We start from the raw sequence: 24,860 nt of genomic DNA, 5'->3' as shown, positions 1-24,860 counted from the left end.
TGCACTTCCGCGAACTCGTCAAAGAAGGAGTCCAAACGCGAGCCTGTGGCTAGTGCATTTGAGATATGCTAGTGTATATGAGATGGAGGCCTAGATTCACTCTTGACCTTGGTGGACATCGGAGGCTGAACATTACGGGCATTGACGGCCGCAATTCTTTCCTCGTGTTGCATATATCTTTTAAAGTAGAAATACACGCACTCGCATTTCAAGGTTCCACTCCTCCCAGTTCACGCCGTTTGTTACATAACAGCCTCGGCTTCATCTGTCACCTCGAATTTACCCAAGGATCTAACGACAGCAGCTGGGTTGCCATACGCGAAGGTGTAAGCAGGGACATCGTGGGTAACCACCGAGCCTGCGCCAATAACCGCATGGTTGCCGACAGTCACCCCTGGCCTATTTCTTCATTAGACCAAATCCACTTTAAATAATGTTTCCGTTCTGCTTACATGATGATACAACCGCCGCCAATCCATACACAGTCTCCAATGGCTACTGAGCTTCCCAAGCTTTTACGTTTGAGGTTCTGTTCAACAGTCAAAGGATGGCCGACGCCATATATGCCGACATTCGGCCCTATGTTGCAATGCTCCCCAATGCGCACATCAGCGACGGGAGTGTCCAGAATTGTGCAGTTCCTGTTGATGAATGCAGTTGCGGCTATGTAGACGCGGAGGCCGTAATCTATGTAGATCGGCGGCTTGACCAGCGGTGCGCTAGGCTTGATGGAAGGATCCTGAAATGCTATTTCGCTGGTCACTGCCGCATCGGGCGTCATGTTGCGCATCAAGCCAGATGGGTCAACAATGCTAGAACATTCACAGATTAGCACGACTCAATGGCGGAGTTTGACTTGCCTTGCGCCCCACCTGAGCCATGCTCGAACTCTCAACGAGGGTATGGAATCCTCGTCCAACTTGTTGAAGTCATGGCAAGCGCTTGCACATCGATGTCTAGCCGCGCGGTGTGCGTCGTTCCCAGCCTCAAACTCTATCTCTGCACGACGACTCTTTGACGCTTGGCTGAACATAGCTGGATCTCTTTGGTCGTTGCTGGTGGCTATGTTTGAAATGTTTTGCCTTTCAGTCACATCAGCAACTACTAGACCTGATATCAAGCAAAATATAAATGTTCTTGCTAAAGCTACACGTCTTTGGATTTCCACCCTTATCAAGGAAGAATGATGCGAACCACCAATAGTTACAGACATGTCATGACTGCCAAAGAATGCACAATGAACTCATTACTTCCGTTGGAAAGATCAAATGCTGGTCAGCACTAACAGGATCTACACCAAGAGATTGGTGATTTCCATTGATTACTCATATCTCAGGGGTATGAGGCCGGCTGCGATCTACTAGGAAAATACTTGACGTAGCAATACCTAGAGATCGGGAGCTCAGCACTCAATCTTACCATGCCTAAACTCCCAGTGACTCGCATGACCGATACCACTGCTTGTATATTTCCACACCCCAAGCTTCAACCCGCTTTTTCATACCGTAATTGCACCTTCCCGATGTCCACGCGATGGTTAGAAGCGGTGCTGTGAGAGTGTGAAAGAGTTGCAGTGTCCGTCAAGAACTTCTAGCCCTGGCCACCTGGTAGTACTCCCAAGTATTGATAAGTGCTCAGAGAACAGCATGCGCTCACTGTACCCGAATCTTCAATGCTGCCCTTCTGACATGCACCTACCCGTTCCTGTAGCCTAACCGCATGCTCTACGTTCAGTTTCGGATCTCATGCTAATTAAGCTATGTCGACACGCTTGCCTTCGCACCTCAAGGTGTAGTCGTTGAAAAGTGACTGACACACAGTGATACCTGACGCTATCAACTAGTCCTCGCGATGTGGGATCTGCTGGGGATGCCGCCGCTCAACCGTCAAGGGCTTGAAGATTCTCGCGTCCTGTTTCCTAGCTTAGCTCCCGTACTTGTCCGCAAACCTGCTGGCCCTACTATATGGATGCAGAGACTGAAGAACAGCTACGGCACACTAGCGCGGATTAGGGGGCCAAGTCCCCTAGAACGCATTATCATTAGCGGGAGAAAGTTCGCGACCCCGCCCCATGGCCGCCAACCCTGCAACGTGCCTGGTCGGTACAAGAACCTATCGCTACGAGAGGGGCAGGAGAAGCTATCTCAGCGCGCGTTGACTTCACTCTTGACCTTGCAGCACGACGATGGTTTGGCCGATATGCAAGATCCGATCTCCTGCAATGCAATTGATGCGTGCCGCCATGCGCCCTCGAGGAGAACGACGAGGACTTGCCGACACAAGTCTTGTGGCATGGAGCTTCTTAAATCTGGCATACGGGTCACAGCTCAGTAAGGTGACTCTGGACGTGGGTTAGGAAGCTATCAGTCTCGAGGCGCTAGTACAATCCACGTCAAAGGAGTCCAAATCTGGGCACAAGAGGCACACATCGTTACCCCACGTATGCGAGAGGATGGTGTACGGCGGGATGGTGTCGACAAAATCCCTAGTCAGGCAAAAGCTGCCATCGGATTGGCGCTGCAGAAGACGCATGGTGGTGCTTGGAGTTCACTTCAGGCCTGGAGACAGGAGAGTGGGTGCCTACTGGGTAAGGCGCAGCCATCGAACAGGGCGGATGGGGAGTGAATCTGGTAAGACCACTGCCAGCGGGAGGGCAGTGTTCTGTCATATGACCGTGCTCGTCCACGCGCCGACCGGTTCCTAGCTAATGGGGCGAGGTACGCAATAGCTAGGCTTATGCGACAGATCGCCAAGGCACTCAAAAATGGCGGCATGGACTCCGCCGAGTGCAGCCCATCTCTATAAGCGATGTGTTGATCGCTCTACAGCCAGACAACCCTGCATGCTTCCCTGGCTGCTCCACTACTCGCTCCTATTGACGCGTCGTAGGATCACGGCGCGACTGGAGGACAGTGATCTAGCAGCCGGCATGGTGATCCGTAGCGGTCGATCGTGTCACTCCGAGAGGTACCAACGCGCTAAACGTCTGCTGTACTGTCCGTTGTGCGAAGATGGCAGGCACTGTAGGAAACGCGCCGTAGACGCGTTAGTGGAGATTCCTGATCCGATCGTAGATCGAGCTGACGGCCAGCCGCTGCGTTGAGGTGAGCTTTTGTTGGTCGCTCTCTCGTTTCGGGCCCTAGGCTACCTTGTGCAGCACGCTGCACCCGCCATGTTGGTGTCGAAATTCACTCCCAAACGCATCCAATGCATGCACAAATAGGACTGGACATGCTCGATCCCTACAGTAAACCAAGGATAGTCAAACGTAACGTCACATAACGAATCGTTATCTCAAAACCGTAGCACCGCCTTATGGTGTGGCATGCTTACACGTTGATAGTTATGTAGATTATAGCCCAGGTCGCGCAAGACTCGTTGCCGACAAGTGGTCACGTGCAGGTTTGCAGCTGAAACTGCCATCAGGCTGTCTGACTGACAATACAACTTTCAGAGGGACTCAACACTTGGAAATTACGAGATTACCGATCCATTGTCCTCCGTCCGCTGCTCCAATGCGGCGACTGATTAGCGTGAACATCTTTCGATCCACTACACTACAGGGCAAGATGCGGCAGCTCTTCTCACGTAAAGGTCTCGAGAGGGTCGGGATGGGGATGCTGGGGGGCGTCGAAGCTTCTTCAGCGGGGTTAGCGCGTTATGCGCCAGCCCGCTGCACTATTCAGCGGGACGAAGCCCTGTGCGTCGGCTCACTGGGCATATCACCAGAAGGCTCCAATTGGCCGCCTGTAGAGGCTAGGCGCTGCGCCGGTCGCTATCAGAAGTTCTCTCTGGCTTGTCCTCCGCACCTTGCTGGCTATGCGCTGAACAAGTCAAACCGTAGGCACGGTATGCTGCGAGCGCAGCAGCTGTACCTTCGACTGAGCTCTAACAAAGCCATCCGCTATGACGCTGTGACACCCCACAGCACTACTCAAGGCAGGCGTATATCAATCAACGACCAGCATTTCGTTTAGGCAGCTTACTATTAAGGTCTGCAAGTACCTGGATTCCGAATAACGTCCATTTCAATAGAAGATGCAGCTCATAACAATGTCCGTTCCTTATTATAAAGCTCTTTGCTGTGAAGGCCTCTCTCACATCCTTCTCTAGCCATGGGGCAGCTTGGGCCAGAGTAGCGTGGAAGCAACATGCCAATGAGAGCGGACCGTTGAATTTATACAATGTATTTTCCGTGTTCCGCTGCCAGTGATCGGAAAGAATCGGGGGAGGGGACATGGGCTATATAAGAAGCAGGGTGCCATGCTTTAAAGCAGACCATTGTCTCGGAACCTCGCGATCGCGCTCTTGCCCTTGTTACGGCGGGTTCCAGGGCTTGCTGGCCGTGGAATAAACTGCCCGCCCAGTTTTTTGAGGGTTTATGGCGCAGGCTGGGGTGCGACCCAATCAACCTTGTTGTAGGCAGTGGCGGACGCTGCCGTACGCTGCGCCTCGCAATTTCGGCAGGCCCTACCCAACCTTGTCATGCCGATGCTTAGTGGGCTGGCGCTTTGATGGTGCTAAATAATCCGCTCTACGACCCGACATGAGGACCGGTCGCTCCGCTCTCGCATCGCCCAGTGTTATCATCTTTCCGAGTTGCTGAATATACGTATAATACGGTGTTGGCCGCCGCGAGACGGACAAGGTACTGAGGAAATGGACGCAGCCGTGGAGGAACACAGACCCAAGGTACTATTCCTCACTACGCAATTGCGCGGATCTGGCTAACTGAACGCCAACCAGCTCGTCCCCTTCCAAACCCGACTTCTCGAGGACGCATCGACGCCGGCCGAACTCGAAGCGCTCCTACCCGCTTTGTACCGGATCGGACCCGACGACGCCGACCTCGCGCCCCCAAAACCGGAGGACTCCACCTATCTGGAGAAAGAGCTGGGGCTAGGCCGGCTAGCGAAACTTTCTTCGCGGCTCTGGGTCGCAGGTCGCCCCATACCGCCCCGCCCGCTGCACTACCAACGGCTGCTCGGTCGGGAGATCGTTGTGGCGGAGCAGATGGACCTCCATCTAGTCTGGACGACAGGGCGCATTTACCTGAAGCCTATGCCGCGCTTTCTGCTCGAACCCCACTTCTGGAGCCGGCATCTCGTTTGCCACGGCCACAACTGTTCCCAATCCATCACGACACCCTGCCACCACCCGAGGCTCTGGAAGTCGGCGCTGGGCTTTCTGTTCTCGTATGCCGCGCTGATCTGCCACGAAAGCGACTTTCTGCTTGCGAAGGAGAAACATCTTCTGCCGGAGGAAGTCGCATGGGCTGACTGGAGACGCTTTGTCGCCGAACTTGGTCCAGAGTGCATCTACGACCACATCGATAAGCGCTTCCACTTCGGAGAACTGCGCCTCAGCCGATTGAACAAGCTGCAGTTGCTAACCTCCGGCTTCGCACTGCGTCTGTACATGCCGCCCTGGGATCGCTACGGAAACTTCTTTCGCGATAACTTCACATGGCTGGCCTCGGCCACGGTGTACATTGCGGTGGTACTCACAGCTATGCAAGTTGGCCTTGCTACTACAGCTCTTACTGAGAATGAAGCCTTCCAATCGGCGTCGTATGGCTTCACCATCTTCTCGATTCTGGGCCCTCTGATCGCGATAGGTCTTATTTTGGTCGTATTTCTCATTACATTTTTGTCAAACTGGGCACTGGCAATGAGATTCCGAAATCGTAGGCTTTCCCACATAACAGGTGTAAATAACGTTTAGTGCAGACATGTATCCGTAGTTCTCACTTCTAGCTAGGCTAGTCTTCAATATGTACCGCTAGATGCTACCGGTAAAGGTCGCCAGTGCCAGCCTTGTGCGCTACCACATCATTATACAAAGGTGTTAATCAGCCCGCAATAACCCCATCCCGCACGGTAGGCATGCCTATGTGTTATTAGTCTTCGCAGCACCCGTAATTGTAAGATTGGATAAGGACACGTTCAACCTATGCACCCTGGAGAAGTAGAGCAAGGAGTTTGGACTTGCTGTGGCGTATCATGAAGCCAAGCGGCTAACCTACGGCTACTGTATATTTGCAAGGACTGGCTAGGCTTTCACAGCGGTATAGCAGGGCCGCCAACGATGACTACATGGGTTTGCAAAGACAGGGTACGACCAAGCCTTCTTTTTTATCAGCGGGAGCACACTATTGGAAGACTCAAATATAAGACTACTGCAGGGCTTGCATGCTCGACAAGGCGGTAAGGCTCGGTTCGCTGTGCTAAATCTGCTCACTAGAAGTCAGCCAAGATGGGGCTGTTGGGGGCTATGAACGAGTCGCATTCATGGACACACACCATGAACCAACTACCTTGGGGCAAACATCCATCCAGCAGCCCCATTGAGTGCACTGCTGGTGATCTGTTCTCGTCTGGTCGCCACTAAACTGCCTGAACCTTCCAGTCGTCAGAGCCCACCTGGCAGACTGACCCACGCATCAGCTTCAGCTTCAGCTCATCAAAAGACTTTCCGAGACGATTTCAGTCCACACAGCCCAGTGGGAAGCCTTGCTAACCGGTCTAGTCCCAGCTCTTTCCCAACAGGTTGATAAATTATCCGATTGGGGGGCGTTTCACTGCCTGTAATTAGGAATATGCGTAAAAAATAGATAGTCCTGCTGTAATCCACCAAGCATGCATGCACTTGCCAGATTGTACATACCGCCCAGGATTGGTTAAGCGGCATAGAACAGTAATCTCGGCCTCAGGTGCTCAGGTGAGCTGGCCAACCGATCCAAAGCTTCGAGACCATGCACCGCAGATGGCTGTAATAAAACATGCAGCGCGGTTCAGTAAGCATGAGGTTACTCGAACAGTAGATTGGATCTGGCCATGTTCACTGTCTCGGCCGCTCGGCGTATCGTACTACGGCGTCTCAGAGCATGAGGGCAGCCCGATACGAGGGTGTGGCGTCGCGATGCGCCCAGTTGCTGTGCTTGCTTTTCTGCTGTTCAGCTGTCGCTGCCGCCGCCACCGTCGCTGCCCTCCACGTCTACAGCCCTGTTCCCCAACCCTCTCGACACAAGCCCAGTCACTTCGACTTGCTTGAAGACGAGAGCAGACATTTTATATGGGAATTTCCCTATCGCAGAAATATTCGCAAGTTGATCGTCGCTCGACTGTCGCTATCCAAAAACTTCGAGAAGAGGTGCTCTGACCCCACTATGCCACCCCGCGGTACGTTACTCATTCGTGACGTCGCAAGCGCCAACCTGCTGACAGCTGACACGGTCGCAGCACCGCCGACGGAGCGATGGCTGGGCCTCCACAGGCTCGTCCCTGCAGAGGGTACCACCGACACAACCACGCTCGAGTTCGTCCTTTCCGCCCCGATGAAAACAGGACTGATTGTATCAGCGTCATTGCCATCCACGGCCTCGACACCGAGTCGCCCCGCACATGGATGTACGAGAAGAACGGGACGCAGGTGCACTGGCTGCGCGACAGCGACATGCTTCCGGCGGCCATCCCGGAGGCTCGCATCTACACATACGACTGGAACGCCAAAGTGTTCGACCATGCGCCTGTCCAGACCTTGCTGGGCCATGCCGACAACCTCCTTGGCCAAGTGGCAGCCGAACGCGGCGAGGGCAACGAAGCCCGTCCCCTGATCTTCGTGGCATCCTGCTTTGGCGGCCTCGTCCTCGCAGAGGTGAGGCACCTTACGTCGACGACGAGTATCGTATCAGCTGACTTCGGTAGGCTATTTGCCGGGCGGCCCAGGAAGGCAGTCCTTACCGTGGGGTGCTTCTCGCCACGGTTGGCGCCGTGTTCCTCGCCACGCCGTTCGCGGGAACGGACGCAGCGCAGCCAGCATCGTGGCTGGTGACGGTTAAAGGGATCATGGGTGAAGATGCATCCGACAAACTGATCCAGGATCTCCAACAGCATCATAGCCAAGTTTATTCAGAGGGTTCAGAAGTTTGCTGAGATAGCTCATTCTAGTATGCTACCGGTCCGTTGTTTCTTCGAGACAAAGAAGACGGACATCTACCGCAAAGTTCTCCCGAACAGACTCGCACGATGGCCTCGAGGATCTAAAGGCTTTGTTGTAAGCTAAACAGTAACCCGTAATCCTATCCACACTAACACCAGTAGCTTGTCGCTGAATCGTCTGCTTGTATCCACGGTCATTACCGACAAGGTCTCGAAAAGCAACACGTGATGATGAACAAATTCGAAGGACCCGATGATTCTCAATTTAAACTCGTCCGTCACCAGATCCAGCAGTTGGTCTCGGGGGCCCAAGAGGCTCTTCGACGCCGAAGAAATGGTTAGTCTGCTATATTTTCCACGTGTGCAATGATATCTAATACGGAATAGCGTCCGTCAAACCTCACTTACTTATCCGATTTGGTAAGAATGAGGACTTTGTGGGACGGGAAGTAATCCTGGGCAGCTTCTCCAAAGGATCCCGCCAAGTGCGGACCCAAACGCGTGCCAGCGGACCGTCATCGAAGGCCTCGGCGGCATCGGAAAGACGCAGGTCGCCATCGAGGCGGCCTACCGCGTGCGCGAGGCGCATCCTGATTGCTCGGTCTTCTGGGTGCCGGCGGTGGACATGACCATGTTCGAGAACGCCTACCGAGAGATTGGCCAAGCACTCGGGGTGAAGGGCATGGAAGACGACAAAGCCGACGTCAAGGCCCTCGTGAAGGCGGCTCTGGGTCGAGACGAGGCGGGACAGTGGCTTCTCATCATCGACAACGCGGACCGCTCGCACCTCTTGCTAACTGCAGACCAATCGGACAGTACGCAACTGAGGTTGGATCCAACGAAGCTGACTTCGTATCTCCCCGCTAGCCGTAAGGGCTCGATCCTGTTCACAACTCGGAATCACCAGGCGGCCGTCGGTTTCGAGCCCCGACAGGGGCTAATCAAAATCGATACGCTAGACTACTGCGACTCGATCCAGCTGCTACAACAAGGGCTCCAGCCAAGTCAAATAGGTGACCCTCACAATACCAAACTACTGCTCGACTACCTCGCCCACCTTCCTTTGGCAATCAGGCAAGCCTCAGCCTACATGGCGTCGAACACGACTGTGACGGTTGTAAAGTACCTAAGTTACTGCCAGTCCAGCGACCAAAGCATGATCAAGATGCTTAGCAAAGACTTTGAAGACCAAGACCGATACCAGGCGATCCAGAACCCGATAGCCGTAACATGGCTCATCTCCTTCCAGCAAATCCAACGTGATGCGCCATTAGCGGCAGGCTACCTGCGATCCATCGCTTACTTCGCAGAAAAGGACATCCCTATCTCCTTCCTACCGGCCGGAGAGGATGAGATGGAGAGGGACGAGGCGATCAGCACCTTGCAGGCGTACGCATTTATTCTAGATCGTGGTACACCCGATCGGTTCGATGTCCACCGGCTTGTGCGTCTTGCCACGCGAAACTGGGTTCAGATCCAAGGGAAGCAGAGCTGGCAAGTTACGGAGATAGTACGACAGCTCTCCGAGAAGTTTCCATGGCCGAAGCACGAAAACCGAGACATGTGGACATGGTACTTGCCCCATGCGCAAATGGTATTAGGGCTGAGGAATGAATGTAGCGAACGCAAGATACTAGGGCCGCTACAGCATAACGTGGCAGAATGCTACAGCTTGCTGGGGAAGTACGCGGAGGCGGAGGAGATGCATCGACAGACACTGGGGCTGAATGAGACGGTGCTGGGCCGCGAGCATCCCGACACACTCGCCAGCATGAACAACCTGGCAACCGTGCTCGACAGGCTGGGGAAGTACGCGGAGGCGGAGGAGATGCATCGGCAGACACTAGGGCTGATACAGACGGTGCTGGGCCGCGAGCATCCCTCCACACTCACCAACATGAACAACCTGGCCGAATCACTTCGGCAGCAGGGGAAAGTACGCGGAGGCGGAGAAGATGCATCGGCAGACACTGGGGCTGAGGGAGACGGTGCTGGGCGCGAGCATCCCGACACACTCGCCAGCATGAACAACCTGGCCAACGTGCTCGATAGTCAGGGGAAGTACGCGGAGGCGGAGCAGATGCATCGGGAAGAACTACAGCTATGTGAGAAAATTCAGGGCCGCGAGCATCCCTCCACACTCGCCAGCATGAACAACCTGGCCAACGTGCTCTATAATCAGGGGAAGTACGAAGAGGCGGAGCAGATGCATCGGCAGACACTGGGGCTGAAGGAGACGGTGCTGGGCCGTGAGCATCCCGACACACTCGACAGCATGAATGCCCTTGCCATTGTACTCAATAATCAAGGAAAACATAAGGAGGCAGCACAGAAGCAGGGCCAAGCACTGAAAGGCTATAGAATTGTTTTGGGAGAAGAGCACCCTCGCACCCTTGAAAGCATGAACAATCTGGCACTCGTGCTCGACAGCCAGGGGAAGTACGCGGAAGCGGAGGAGATGCATCGGCAGGCACTGGGGCTGACGGAGACGGTGCTGGGCCGCGAGCATCCCTCCACACTCGCCAGCATGAACAACCTGGCCGAATCACTTCGACAGCAGGGGAAGTACGCGGAGGCGGAGGAGATGCATCGACAGACACTGGGGCTGAAGGAGACGGTGCTGGGCCGCGAGCATCCTGAGACACTCGACAGCATGATGAATGTAGGGAACGTGCTCTTTAGCCAGGGGAAGTACGCGGAGGCGGAGGAGATGCATCGGCAGACACTGGGGCTGAGGGAGACGGTGCTGGGCCGCGAGCATCCCTCCACACTCGGCAGCATGAACAACCTGGCCGAATCACTTCGGCAGCAGGGGAAGTATACGGAGGCGGAGCAGATGCATCGGCAGACACTGGGGCTGAAGGAGACGGTGCTGGGCCGCGAGCATCCCGACACACTCATGAGCATGAACAACCTGGCTATATCACTTCAGCAGCAGGGGAAGCACGCGGAGGCGGAGCAGATGCATCGGCAGACACTGGGGCTGAGGGAGACGGTGCTGGGCCGCGAGCATCCCTCCACACTCATGAGCATGAACAACCTGGCCGAATCACTTCGGCAGCAGGGGAAGTATACGGAGGCGGAGCAGATGCATCGGCAGACACTGGGGCTGAAGGAGACGGTGCTGGGCCGCGGCATCCCGACACACTCGCCAGCATGAACAACCTGGCCGAATCACTTCGGCAGCAGGGGAAGTATACGGAGGCGGAGGAGATGCATCGGCAGACACTGGGGCTGAAGGAGACGGTGCTGGGCCGCGAGCATCCTGAGACACTCGCCAGCATGAACAACCTGGCCGAATCACTTCGGCAGCAGGGGAAGTATACGGAGGCGGAGGAGATGCATCGGCAGACACTGGGGCTGACGGAGACGGTGCTGGGCCGCGAGCATCCCGACACACTCGGCAGCATGAACAACCTGGCCGAATCACTTCGGCAGCAGGGGAAGTATACGGAGGCGGAGGAGATGCATCGGCAGACACTGGGGCTGAAGGAGACGGTGCTGGGCCGCGAGCATCCTGAGACACTCGCCAGCATGAACAACCTGGCTATATCACTTCAGCAGCAGGGGAAGCACGCGGAGGCGGAGCAGATGCATCGGCAGACACTGGGGCTGAAGGAGACGGTGCTGGGCCGCGAGCATCCCTCCACACTCAACAGCATGAACAACCTGGCTATATCACTTCGGCAGCAGGGGAAGTATACGGAGGCGGAGGAGATGCATCGGCAGACACTGGGGCTGAGGGAGGCGGTGCTAGGCCGCGAGCATCCTGAGACACTACAGAGTGTGAACAACCTGGCAGCAGTACGCAGGGACATGGGACGGCATAGCGGGGTAGACGAAGGCATTTGACAGACCGGTTAAGGGATTTCAAACGCGGCAGGCTTGCTGAGAATTGTATTGTGTCTTCTTCTCTAGATTGAGCAGTATCTAGGATCTGTCTAGTATCAGGCAATCTCGTCATAGCGCAATCAACATTGCATTAACAAGCTAGATTTTCCATTAAAGCCATGCTAACACCTTAGGAGGGCTAGCCAGTGAATGGTGATTGTAAGTCCCATAGTTGCCCGCCTAGCCGGTTAACGATTATTCGTGTTGCGTGCTATGCTTGCTCTTCGCCGCCTCTCCATCTGCCAATGACACGCGTCCTGCAGCCGCGTGATGGCGTAGGCTGAAGCACGCGTGCCTGCATACGTTCCGAATCGCATATGCCGGACAAGAAGGCCATGGGGTGCTTACTGTATCCGAACGCTCGGTCGGATCGGCCGTGCTATGGGCGACGATTCGGCGCACGTACCGTTGTCTGACTGGAGTCGCCCGTACCCCCTACCTGCCATGAAGCGTGGCGGACAGCCGTCAGGTCCTTGTCTCTTGCCGCGGTGGAGTGTCCTCAGCGCATATTATACTGTCGCACCAGCTGCGAAGCGATTCGTAGTCGAGTATTATCCACTGGTCGTGTGCCGTCGAATGGCACAGGCTCAGTCAGGGGCGCTGCTCATCGCACACAGGCCACTCTACTTTCGGCGTCGTGCGACGGCCGTGACAAGGCGACTGCGACAGCGACAGCGAGGAGCATCGTTGCTGCGTCGGTAATCGTACTGCGGAGGATTCGGGCTAGGCTAATGGAAGGCGGGGATCCGAGCATGAAAGCGGTAGGACCGAGGGCCTGCACAAGTGAAGGCTGGCCAATAGCTACGGCAGCCGCTGTAGGGCCGAGGAGCGGGCGGAGCTGGGATCACGACGAGCGGCGACGGCAGAAGCGCTCACCAGCTTCCGAGGGAGGTCAACGAAAAGGTACCCCACCCGGGAAGCCTTTCTAGCGCCACGCGAAAAGCGAAGGGCATGCTGGAGGGCAAACAAAGGTACTTTCTGCACAGTGGGAACCGATACAACAGCTCGAAATCAGCTGTCTGTTGATCGAACGGACGCGCCACGGCTTAACGATGGAAAGCTGGGCGAGCTGAACGTCGCGACGGACGCGTCGCCTAGCGTGCTCTACAGGGGTGCCGGCTTTGTCGGGTGGATGCTTTCCTTCGCCTCGACCACCCCGCCTTTCACTGGCTCCGGTCGCCCTAGTTCTCGCCCAAGACCGCCTGAGCGACTGGAATCCAAGTGCGGCACGCCTCTGGCATATGGCCTCTGGCACGCGTTGTCGCAACACAAACTAGCCATAGAAATCTGATTGTAAGACAGACCTGAGCCACTTATTCATCATGAAGTGTCGTTAAATGTAGAGTGATTTAAGGCTTTCGCATTAAAGTAATTCATGTATCCGAGTTATTCGCGCTATCCAGGCTAGGCCTTCACAATCAGGTCTGCGAGGGGATCCAGCCGGAACAGTCGCTCTCGTGCTCACTACACAGCCTTACGAATTGTTCGATAGTACTGATGTCAGCGGAGACCCGCGATGCTCGGTCCTATTTTGAGTAGATGACCCTCGTCATGCACAGTAATGTGACGGCCATACACGTTGCTTAGGGGCCTCACATCTGACCGCCAGCCGCCACCGGCTGACTGGCACGACAGCCCCTAGGAAAAGCCTAAGGGAAGACTGAATGCAATACTGTAGACTACCTCTTTCTTTCCCTCCTTATCTTTGCTGTCCTCGCCAACAGAAGCACCTGCCATAGTTGAGGCCTTGTCCCGACTAGTATTGATGCTCGCCGTGAGAAGTGACATGGTTCAAATGAGAATTTGTTATGTTGCTCAATGTGTTATGTTGCTCAATGTGTTATGTTGCTCAATGTGTTATGTTGCTCAATGTGTTATGTTGCTCAATGTGTTATGTTGCTCAATGTAGTGTTCATTTCGCTTTCGCGATCATTGCCAGCTCCTGTGCACGACTGGGAGTTGTGCACTATATCAGTTTCAATAACTAACATATATTTAGAATCCGTCAATAAGTGTGCTTGCTAATTGGGTTTATCTACCTAGCTACGCATTTCCATGTTCCTGAGTACTGCTGCCAGGTTGTTCACACTCTTCAGTGTCTCAGGATGCTCGCGGCCCAGCACCGTCTCCCTCAGCGCCAGTGTCTGCCGATGCATCTCCTCTGTCTCCGAGTACTTCCCCTGGCTGTCGAGCACGGAGGCCAGGTTGTTCATGCTGTTCAGTGTGGAGGGATGCTCGCGGCCCAGCACCGTCTCCCTCAGCGCCAGTGTCTGCCGATGCATCTCCTCTGCCTCCGAGTACTTCCCCTGGCTGTCGAGCACGGAGGCCAGGTTGTTCATGCTGTTCAGTGTGGAGGGATGCTCGCGGCCCAGCACCGTCTCCCTCAGCGCCAGTGTCTGCCGATGCATCTCCTCCGACTCCGCGTACTTCCCTTGATTCTTGAGCACGTTGGCCAGGTTGTTCATGCTGTCGAGTGTGTTGGGATGCTCGCGGCCCAGCACCGTCTCCCTCAGCGCCAGTGTCTGCCGATGCATCTCCTCCGCCTCCGCGTACTTCCCCTGCTGCCGAAGTGATTCGGCCAGGTTGTTCATGCTGCCGAGTGTGTCGGGATGCTCGCGGCCCAGCACCGTCTCCCTCAGCGCCAGTGTCTGCCGATGCATCTCCTCCGCCTCCGCGTACTTCCCCTGCTGCCGAAGTGATTCTGCCAGGTTGTTCATGCTGGCGAGTGTGTCGGGATGCTCGCGGCCCAGCACCGTCTCCCTCAGCGCCAGTGTCTGCCGATGCATCTCCTCTGCCTCCGAGTACTTCCCCTGGCTGTCGAGCACGGAGGCCAGGTTGTTCATGCTGTTCAGTGTGGAGGGATGCTCGCGGCCCAGCACCGTCTCCTTCAGCCCCAGTGTCTGCCGATGCATCTCCTCCGCCTCCGCGTACTTCCCCTGGCTGTCGAGCACGTTGGCCAGGTTGTTCATGCTGCCGAGTGTGTCGGGATGCTCGCGGCCCAGCACCGTCTCCCTCAGCCCCAGTGTCTGCCGATGCATCTCCTCCGACTCCGCGTACTTCCCTTGATTCTTGAGCACGTTGGCCAGGTTGTTCATGCTGGCGAGTGTGTCGGGATGCTCGCGGCCCAGCACCGTCTCCTTCAGCCCCAGTGTCTGCCGATGCATCTCCTCCGACTCCGCGTACTTCCCTTGATTCTTGAGCACGTTGGCCAGGTTGTTCATGCTGTCGAGTGTGGAGGGATGCTCGCGGCCCAGCACCATCTCCATCAGCGCCAGTGTCTGCCGATGCATCTCCTCCGCCTCCGCGTGCTTCCCCTGCTGCCGAAGTGATTCGGCCAGGTTGTTCATGCTGGCGAGTGTGGAGGGATGCTCGCGGCCCAGCACCGTCTCCCTCAGCCCCAGTGTCTGCCGATGCATCTCCTCCGCCTCCGCGTGCTTCCCCTGCAAGCTGTAGCATTCTGCCACGTTATGCTGTAGCGGCCCTAGTATCTTGCGTTCGCTACATTCATTCCTCAGCCCTAATACCATTTGCGCATGGGGCAAGTACCATACCCACATGTCTCGGTTTTCGTGCTTCGGCCATGGAAACTTCTTAGAGAGCTGCCGTACGACACGTGTAACTTGCTGACTCTGCTCTCCCTGGGCTTGAACCCAGTTCCGCGTGGCAAGACGCACAAGCCGGTGGACATCGAACCGATCGGGTGTACCACGATCTATAATAAATGCGTATGCCTGCAAGGTGCTGATCGCCTCGTCTGTCTCCATCTCATCCTCTCCGGCCGGTAGGAAGGAGACAGGGATGTCCTTTTCTGCGAAGTAGGCGATGGACTTGAGGTAGCCGGCCGCTAGTGGCGCATCACGCGAGATGTGCTGAAACGACACAAGCCATGTTGTGGCGACCGGGTTATGGATGGCTCCGTCTCGGTCTCGGTCTCGGTCACGGTCATCGAAGGCCTTACTAAGCATTTTAATCATGCTTTGGTCGCTGGACTTGCAGTAGCTTAGGTACTTTAGAACCGTCACATGCGTATTCGACGCCAGATAAGCTGAGGCCTGCCTGATGGCCAAAGGCAGGTAAGTAAGGTAGTCCAGTAGCTTCGTCGTGTGTTCGAGATCGCCTATCTGGCGTTCCTGGAGGCGTTGGTGCAAAAGCTCACGAGCTTCTGCTTCATCCAACTCTTCAAGCCTAATTACATCACGGGTATCGAGTCGGACCGCGGCCTGGTGATTCCGGGTCGTAAACAGGATCGACCCCTGTCGGCTGAACGGTAGGTAGGACAGTAGCTGGCCGTCTGTGAATAGAGCCGTATCATCCGCGTTGTCGATAATGAGGAGCCATGGCCCCGCCTCTTCCCGACCCAGAGCCGCCGTCACGAGGGCCTTGACGTCGGCTTTGTCATCCTCAATCCCCTTCACCTCGAGCGCTTGCCCAATCTCTCGGTAGGCGTTCTCGAACATGGTTATGTCCACCGCCGGCACCCAGAAGACCGAGCAATCGGGATGCGCCTCGCTCACGCGGTAGACCGCCTCGATGGCGACCTGCGTCTTGCCGATGCCGCCGAGGCCTTCGATGACGGTCCGCTGGCACGCGTTTGGGTCCGCACTTGGCGGGATCCTTTTGCGAAGCTGCTCCAAAACCGCCTCCCGTCCCACAAAGTCCTCATTCCTATTAAGTCGGCCAAGGAAGTGCGATTTGACGGACTCTATTCCGTGTTAGATACCATTCATACGTGGAGAATATAGCAGACTAACCATGCCTTCGGCGTTCGAGAACCTTTTGAGCTCCAGACACAAAGCCCTGAAGCTTATAACTGACCCGTTTGAATCCAGCATCATCGGGTCCCTCGAATTTGTTCATCGTAACATGTTTCGCAGCAAGACCCTCTCCAGGATAGCCATGAATGCAAGCAGACGGTTCAGCGACAAGCTATCGATATTAGTGGGGATAAGGTTGAGGGTCAAAACGTAGCTTACAATAAAGCCTTCACATCCTCCAATCGGGAATGCGAGATTCCTGGGGAGTATTCTGCGGTATATCTCCGTCTTCTTTGTTTCGAAGAAGCAACAGACTGGTAACTTGACCGAGTCTGCATGAACTATTTCAGCGAACTTCTTCAGCCGCTGATACACGTAGTAACTGTTCTTCTCGAGGTCGTCGATCAAGTTATCGCATGCATCTTCACCCATAATCCCTTTGATCGTCACCAGCCATGATGCTGGCTGCGCTGCGTCCGTTCCCGCGAACGGCGTGGCAAGAAAGATGGCGCCAACCGTGGCGAGAAGTACCCCATGGTAGGGACTGCCTTTCACGGCCGCCCGGCAAATGGCCTACCGACGTCAGCTGATACGGTACTCGTCATCGACATAAGTCGCCTCACCTCTGCGAGGACAAGGCCGCCAAAGCAAGATGCTACGAAGATCAGGGGACGGGCTTCGTTGCCCCTCGCCGCGTTCGGCTGCTACTTGGCCAAGGAGGTTGTCGGCATGGCCCAGCAAGGTCTGGACAGGCGCATGGTCGAACACTTTGGCGTTCCAGTCGTATGTGTAGATGCGAGCCTCCGGGATCGCGGCCGGAAGCATGTTGCTGTCGCGCAGCCAGTGCACCTGCGTCCCGTTCTTCTCGTAGATCCATGTGCGGGGCGATTCGGTATCGAGGCCGTGGATCGCAATGATGCTGATACAATCAGTCTTATTCTCTGCAGGGTGGAAAGGACGAACTCGAGCGTGGTTGTGTCGGTGGTACCCTCTGCAGGGACGAGCCTGTGGAGGCCCAGCCGTCGCTCCGTCGGCGGTGCTGCGACCGTGACAGCTGTCAGCAGGTTAGCGCTTGCGACGTGACGAATGAGTAACATACCGCGGGGTGGCATAGTGGGGTCAGAGCACCTCTTCTCGAAGTTTGTGGATAGCGACAGTCGAGCGACGATCAACTTGCGAATAGTTCTGCGATAGGGAAATTCCCAAATGAAATGTCTGCTCTCGTCTTCAAGCAGGTCGAAGTGATCGGGCTTGTGTCTAGAGGGTTGGGAAACAGGGCTGTAGACGTGGAGGGCAGCGACGATGGCGGCAACAGCGACAGCTGAGCACAGCAACTGGTCGCATCGCGACGCCACCCTCTCGTCTCGGGCTGTCCTCATGCTCTGATTCGCCGTAGTACGATACGCCGAGCGGCAGAGACAGTGAACATGGCTAATTTCAGTATTGCGAAGCGCGAGTAACCTTGGACATTGCCAGGAGTTTAATGCCGAATACTGCTAAAAAAAAATACATACTGAATTTATGTCGAGAAATGCGTAAAGTGACTTGATTAAGGCTTTATATACGAGCGATCGCTTATTGCAAAAGTGGTTTCAGGAAATGGTAGGTAACCCTTTCTGTAGGTCGATGCTGGCGATCCGTAGGCTAGCTTGGGCTCAACTCAGCTTCACTCAACCAAACTACTGTCTGTTGCATCCCATACCCAGGCCGCTAGGTTCCTCTAGTTAGGATTGACACCCATCTCGCTGACCTATTCCTGAATTCACATACCTAGGCCAGAATAACATATTGTTCAAATACACCACAGGCTCGTCAGTTTTAACTTTGTTCGAGAGGGCTTGTTCTGGTCTTTGCTCTTCGGGACGTCACCGAGCTAGACTTTGTACCCACTTTGATCGGGAGACTATTGAACACTTGAATCAGAATCTTATCAGCCCTCCCCCCCCGCGACACCCATTACGTCGGTTCGTGCATAATTGCTTTCCAGTATCGACCGTACAGTTCAGTGCCACAGTTGGTCGCTGAGGCTTGAACCAACCGTTCCAGGCACATCCAGAAGTACCCCACGTTTGCTCGAAGCACCTTTCAGCGCCAAGATAAGGCTAGGCCAGTTTTTAAAGGAGACCTTGCCCTGAAAAGCGAAACCGTTTCGAATTCCACTGTACTGTTTTTAGGTTGCGCGCGCACTCCTCGCAATGCACAGTGGATTGAGGTAGCTGAGGAGGATTGAAACGGTTTCTGGTTCCTTGATCACTGTTCTTGGATCACGATTCCTGAATCTCAATTCATAAATCGCAGTTCCTGGATCGCAGTTCCTGGATCGCAGTTCTTGGATCGCGGTTCCTGTATCACAGTTTCTAGATCAAGGTTCCTGTGTCGCGGCGGTAATAGACTTGGAATGGTAGCAGAGCCTCTCACTTGCAAAGCCCGACTCTCAACAACAGACATCAGACAATGCCGAGACACCACCGCTACTGAGCTGTGCTGCAAGAATAGCAACCTTTGCATAGAAAGGACAAGCAAAAGTCTTTGCCACCCACTGTAGTTATGAATGGAGAAATTCAAAGCTGGGTTATAAGGATAAATAGCTTGTACTTTCACTGCGATACAAGGTGCCAACGGTGCAGCGATGAGAAAAAAGGAGACATTTTGTGTAGCGCCGAGTGTATAAAAGAAATCAGATAATGTTCCAAGCAATCAAGATCCAGATGATAAATCCTTCGCCTTGCCAGACTGCTCCTCATGTTCACGTAGCAATCGCTTGCTGATCAATTTCTCGGGTACCCATCCATCCTCCTTGACAGGACGATCCTTCCAATGCAGCTTGTACTGCTTCTTCGCCCCCTTCCCACGTACCCCCAAAATATCTACGCCTTCATATATGCCATCATAGCCTGCCTCGAATTCACAGACCATTTCTTCATCGATATCCGCACGGAGGACCCAACTGCGTGTGCCATCTGTCCACATGAGGAGGAACTCGGCGCGACGGCCCGAGCCCCAGCGTGCGATCAGATGATCAACCTCACCAATAACATCGAATTCAGCTTCTCGAAGTCAGTCGGTATTCCGGAGGAGATATTTCATGGGACTGATGCATACCTTCATTGATCTTGCCAAGCGAATGTTGTAGCTTTTGCGACCTCCTGGTCTGGCGATGCTGCCTAACCGGAGCCTCAGGATTGGAAACATGTTGGGGACAATATGCTGCGCCCTGGGGCTTGTCCGTAGTGAACTGGAGCTGAAATGTTTGCTGTCCGTTCACTATTACGCATTTCAGGATACCGTTGGAGAGCGGTATCTCCTCATACGATGCAGCGCTGAAGGGAGAGATGATATTCGAAGATGCCGGATGGGATGCCGGCAACGCCTCGGCTGGTCGTCCAATGGGATTGTCGCGGTGAGGGGGCTGACTCATTGGTGAGCTTAGTCGTTGAGACTGGTCGGTCCTCCTCTGACGCTTGCGAGCGGGCAGTGCTTCTGCCGACACTGTCTGGTCTCGAGAACTCGCGTGGTCATCACTTGTGCTGTCATGAGGACCAAGGAGGTTGCCGTCGTTCGATGCAGATAGCTCCTCCCGGCCTTTGCGTTTCGTGCCGGCAATCACAGAGCCTCGCGAGTCGGTGTTGTTGGCAGAATCTGGTTGTGTCTTCGAGGCAAGGCCAATCGTGCTCCCATCAGTGATTTTAGAAGAACTCGGTGTCCCTCTGTTTATCGACTGATCGTCACTTGTGGCAATGGTAAGACCCTTCAGGGTCTGGCTGTCCTTGTTTTGAGATAGATGAGGGACGCTCTGCACCGACGCTTCCCGCGCCTTTTGGCGCTCAGCAGCCGCTTTCATCCAAGATAAATTTCTAAATTCTTCCCTCGGAATCCCGTGGAATAACGGATTCACGGCGGTAGGGGGCTTGACAGCAGAAAGTGATCTCGATTCTGCCCCTGGTGGCCGTACTTCGGAGACGGCCGGGTGACCTAATCTGACTGGGGGCGTACCAATGAAAGAAACGCTCTCCGGACCTTTGGGCCTGGCGACAGGCGGGCCAGAGGCGAAAAGGGCACGCGGAAGACTTAGAGTTGCGTTTTGACTGGAGCTGACAGACGCTTTTGCCTGATGATTGTTGCCGCTTCTCTTGGACGGAATCGGCGTAGGATTTTGAGATTCGTCATCCTTAATAAGCGAGATTGGGTCTTGGGAGTGAGCTCCTTTTCCGCTGCTTGATGATGGTTTCGGCTTCATTGGAAATCCTATGGTAGAGGTTGGCACGAGATTCGCCCTGCGACTGCTAGCCATGTGCGCCCCATCGCCGCTCAGCTTTTCTTCGCGGGGAGTTTTACTGGGCTTAGGGAGCGGCACACTGGGGGTTGGAAGATGTGACATGGTCGCCCGTGAAAGAATATGGTGTGAATGTAGCTTTCCAAGTAAAGTATAGAAGGGATCTCAGATTCAAAGTTTGATGTTCATGAAATATTTTGGGGAACGGGGATTTGGCTCGAACAATAGATATTTATACACAGAACAATCGGCGCATCACATTCTTAGGAGTCTTCCCCCAACTCTTACTGACCATCTTCCGTTGCGACCCTGAACTTGTGGCCTTCTAAGACTTCGTGTAATATATGCCACACCTGGCGCATCTGGACGTTGACTTCGGTGACTGGGAGTGCAGCATGGCGACCAATGAGCTGGCAAAGCACATACTAGAGACGTCATGTGCCACTCTCAGTTTCGGTCAATCCCTCCCGGTGAATACACGCGGAGAAATTAATAGAACAGAATTGACCGCAGGCCAGCTGCGGTACCACATACAGCCCACCGACATCTGATGACTGATTGGTCGAGATCAAGACGGAGCGCCCTTCATCCGAAGCCAAGGCAGTAGGTTGGTCCTTTGGAGATGATACGAGAATGTGACCTTCCTGGTCTGGAATGAAAGCTGAAAATGTGGCTGCGGTGTTGACGTGGTTTCGCCATCATGCGTGAATGATTGGAAGAGACGAGTCGCGGAAAGTCCAGCATCCGAAGCCAAGGCAGCCGCGTGGCCGCGATGACGCGGCAACAGTGATCTTTTTCTGGAAATAAGACGATAATAAAGCGCCCTCTCATCCGAGGCCGCATAGTTGGAGGCAGTGCTGACGTAGCCTCGCCGAAAAAGGGGAGATGAGCAGAAGAGGCGAGTCGCGGAACGTCCTGCATCCGAGGCCAAGGCAGCTTGGTGGTCCTCTGGAGATGAGGCAAGAATGGGACCTTCCTCATCTGGAATGAAAGCTGACAATGTGGCTTAAGTGTTGACGTGGTCTCGCCATCATGTGTGAATGATTGGAAGAGACAATCCCGGAACGTCGTACATCCGAAATGAAGGCAACAGCGCGGCAGCGATGCCAACATGGCTTCGAGTAAGCGAATGTTATCAGAATGGGAGCATCCCTTGGGAGACGAAGGAAGCCTCCATGGCTGCGAAGGGTTTGCTGGTAGCTGATCTCTAGAAAAGACTCAGAGATGAAGTGAATGTTATTTTCAGCGTGACTTATATGAAGATTGGTGTGTGGAAAGTAGGCAGTGCTGACAGTAGAGTTCGATTGAGCCGGAACGCAGATGGGATTGAAAATGTTAGGTCGGACTCGTAGCCATGGGGACGGGCATAATGAGTGTCGTGGTCAATCTTGTGGCAAAGAAAGAGAAGAAAGAAGTCAAGTATACATTGAGGAGACTTTGTGGGAAGGCAGTCTTATATATGTATTTAGGTGGAGACAGGGGTATATGACCGCGCGATGCCCAATCGGGAAGGGGGGCTAAACCCGGGAGGTGCAACAGCGTGTTCTCGATTACATTCGGTATGATGCACCTTACGATCACAAGGCGGATCTGAGCATAGCCAGGGCAGGGGTCAAACATTCATCCTTGCCGCCCTCTACTACATCATGACTGGCTCGCAAGTTGGTTCAGCCACCTCTCCATGTCCGCCATGATGCGCTCCCCCAGCGTTACGTCGACGGCGCAGTCGTGCCAGTTCGCGCCGACCCACATCCCCCGGCCGGCGACGCTGACGGGGGAAAACTCGATGGCGGCCGCGGGGGTCTCGGCGCTGAGGCCGAACTGCGCTCGGCCGATCGACCACCTCTGGAGGACGTCGTCACCGTGGTCGGACCTGCTGCCGTCCCCGCCGCCTTCGAGCACGCCGATGTTGGTCACCAGCCACGAGAGCTGGCGCTTCCGCTTTGCCATGTCCCTCATCGTCTTCTGCCAGTCCGTAACGAACTTGAATACCCCGACTAGGTCGTTCCGCAGCCCGGCCTCCAGCCTGGACACTATCTCCCGCCGCGTCTGTGCCGAAGCGGCCCAGAGCTCGCGTTGGAGGTCGGCGGACAGAACAGCTCTACCCTCCTCCTTCGGCAGCTTGGAACGGATTCGGGCCACAAGGTCGTTGTCGTATTTGTGGGGCGCCTGGGTCACGTAGTTCGCCACGGCTCGGTCGGACCGACCCCACGGGGCGTCTGGCGGGGCCGGAGGCAGATTCCGGCGGTGGTCCATGACGGTAGAACTTTGAAACGCGGGGGCGGCCTTGCTGTCGAGGTGCGATGAGAAGGCAATAAGCGCTAGTCCATTTATTAGGCCGGTGATGGTGGTCTTGTTCTGTCGGCAGAGCGCTAGGATCGCCAGTAGAGATGCGTCGTCGATGGAAAAGACTCGGAACTGCGTCTTATAAGGAGAGGACCGAATCGGGCACCAGGCTGCTTGGGAGATGTCCCGGTTGAGAAAATGGCGGCCGGATTTCTTCCCAAAACACCTTGCTGAGGTACTTGAGATTTACTGGCATACTCTTCAGGCGCTCGATTGGAATTGGAAGCAAGGGGGGTTCCTGAGGTAGTCTAAGGATATCCCCATCCAGTCCCGGTCGCTCGTATGCTTCGTCCTCGTTGTTGAGCAACTCGAGAAAGTCTTCATGGAACACCTTGGCCCCGGCACCGTCGAATTGGGTGTGATTCCAAGTGAGCAGGGTCTCCATGATAGGCGCATTCCCTTGCCGGAATATAGTCATCGCCCAGCCCGGCTGCTCAAGGGAAAGGTCTGGGAAACGGTCGTCGAGCTGAGCGCAAAAGGCTTCCTGTATCTTTTGTTCAAAGTCTTCATGCCCTACGACATGGGCCCATTTGAGATGTTGTGTCAGGTCGAGGCTCGGCAGCTGGATCCACGAAGGAGTCTTGGAAGTGGCATCGGTCATGCCGACTTGCAGCATCGGATGTCTCATGATAGTGTCCACAACAGCGACCTTGACCGCCTGCTCCAGTTGGGTCCGCGACTCTGCGGGTGCAAGACGTGGCGGGATCTCATAGCGACAAGAGAGAGTAGTGCCACGATACTGGTCCAGTATATACATGGCCATTTGGTACGACTCACTAGACACGTGATCGTTGGTTGGACTCCCCGAGATGCCACATCACTATGGGGTAATGAAGTGCTTACTTGATTCCGAGTTTTTGTAGCACCCTTGTCGCGGCGTCATGGTTGGACTTCTTCGTCATGGTTGGCTGCTGAGGTGGTGGACCAAGAGCAAACGTAGTTGATTAATACTTGATTAGCGCCAGAGAACGCGTGCAATAGATATGGATGTTGTTGAGTGATGAAATAACGGAGGGAAGAAATCAATAGGAGGTTACTTTGTTGACTAAGATGACCGGATGACACACCAGCGTTAGACCCGGAGAGATTATGGTCGTTATCCCTCCAGCCAATGAGTACTAGCCTCACCTCTAGCCCTTGGTCGCTATTACATTGTAAGTGGACTCTCAGCTGTCACTCACTGGAATCAGGCCGGAGACAATGCTTGTCCTGTAAAGTCTTTCTACGCGTCCATTGCTAAACCTCACCTGTTCCTTGAGTTATAATTCCCAGCTAGCGAACATGGAATTCAAAGTCGCATACCTCTGGAGTATCAAGATACCGCACGCATACGAAATCCGCCGACGTCAGCTTTCTTGCTGCGCTCATTCTTGTTTTGCAGTTCCTCGATGAAACATTGGGTGCAAATGTTGTTGGTTTTCCACCATGCAGGCTGATTTTAAGATTTGATGTTGCTAGTGAGAAGGTGAGATGATGAATTTCAGCTTGAGACCCCTTGCATTGCTGATGTCAGCATTCACTGCGCCGTATCCGCCGCATCCTTTTCCGAACATGAACCGAAGATCACCAGTAAGCAGTTCGGACTTCAGGCAGGAAAGTGGCAGCCAGACATGCTCGTGCTCAAACACCACATCGCCGAACCAACGGTTCCAGCCG

The 24,860-nt window shown here is 54.7% G+C and overlaps 5 protein-coding genes across 5 annotated transcripts; 2 read left to right on the top strand and 3 right to left on the bottom strand.

The window, feature by feature from the left end:
• Window positions 1-242: 242 nt before the first annotated feature.
• Window positions 243-1,033, bottom strand: PG994_003146 (acetyltransferase; the record flags this gene model as incomplete). Its single annotated transcript, XM_066854555.1, has 3 exons — window positions 243-399; window positions 453-812; window positions 873-1,033. The coding sequence occupies 3 exons, from the start codon at window positions 1,031-1,033 to the stop codon at window positions 243-245; spliced, it is 678 nt and encodes a 225-aa protein (XP_066720410.1).
• A 2,536-nt stretch (window positions 1,034-3,569) lies between these two features.
• PG994_003145 (uncharacterized protein) lies at window positions 3,570-3,977 on the top strand (the record flags this gene model as incomplete). The annotated part of the gene is made up of 1 exon (XM_066854554.1): window positions 3,570-3,977. One exon carries the CDS (start codon window positions 3,570-3,572, stop codon window positions 3,975-3,977), a length of 408 nt encoding a protein of 135 aa, XP_066720409.1.
• A 682-nt stretch (window positions 3,978-4,659) lies between these two features.
• PG994_003144 (uncharacterized protein) lies at window positions 4,660-13,122 on the top strand (the record flags this gene model as incomplete). The annotated part of the gene is made up of 8 exons (XM_066854553.1): window positions 4,660-4,692; window positions 4,747-5,617; window positions 7,242-7,317; window positions 7,362-7,656; window positions 7,707-7,925; window positions 8,449-11,061; window positions 11,127-11,744; window positions 12,892-13,122. The coding sequence occupies 8 exons, from the start codon at window positions 4,660-4,662 to the stop codon at window positions 13,120-13,122; spliced, it is 4,956 nt and encodes a 1,651-aa protein (XP_066720408.1).
• Window positions 13,123-16,577: 3,455 nt separating this feature from the next.
• PG994_003143 (uncharacterized protein) lies at window positions 16,578-17,964 on the bottom strand (the record flags this gene model as incomplete). Its single annotated transcript, XM_066854552.1, has 4 exons — window positions 16,578-16,757; window positions 16,805-17,129; window positions 17,184-17,504; window positions 17,549-17,964. 4 exons carry the CDS (start codon window positions 17,962-17,964, stop codon window positions 16,578-16,580), a joined length of 1,242 nt encoding a protein of 413 aa, XP_066720407.1.
• Window positions 17,965-22,502: 4,538 nt separating this feature from the next.
• On the bottom strand, window positions 22,503-23,967 carry PG994_003142 (uncharacterized protein; the record flags this gene model as incomplete). Its single annotated transcript, XM_066854551.1, has 2 exons — window positions 22,503-23,314; window positions 23,403-23,967. 2 exons carry the CDS (start codon window positions 23,965-23,967, stop codon window positions 22,503-22,505), a joined length of 1,377 nt encoding a protein of 458 aa, XP_066720406.1.
• Between the last annotated feature and the right edge of the window lie 893 nt (window positions 23,968-24,860).

The sequence above is a fragment of the Apiospora phragmitis genome (assembly GCF_038363925.1).
Source record: "Apiospora phragmitis strain CBS 135458 chromosome Unknown utg000003l:1.0-2676785.0:1.0-2680665.0, whole genome shotgun sequence".
In the NCBI taxonomy this organism is placed as follows: domain Eukaryota; kingdom Fungi; phylum Ascomycota; class Sordariomycetes; order Amphisphaeriales; family Apiosporaceae; genus Apiospora; species Apiospora phragmitis.
The sequence above is the reverse complement of the archived record's forward strand: the minus strand, read 5'-3'. Positions and strand labels throughout refer to the sequence as shown.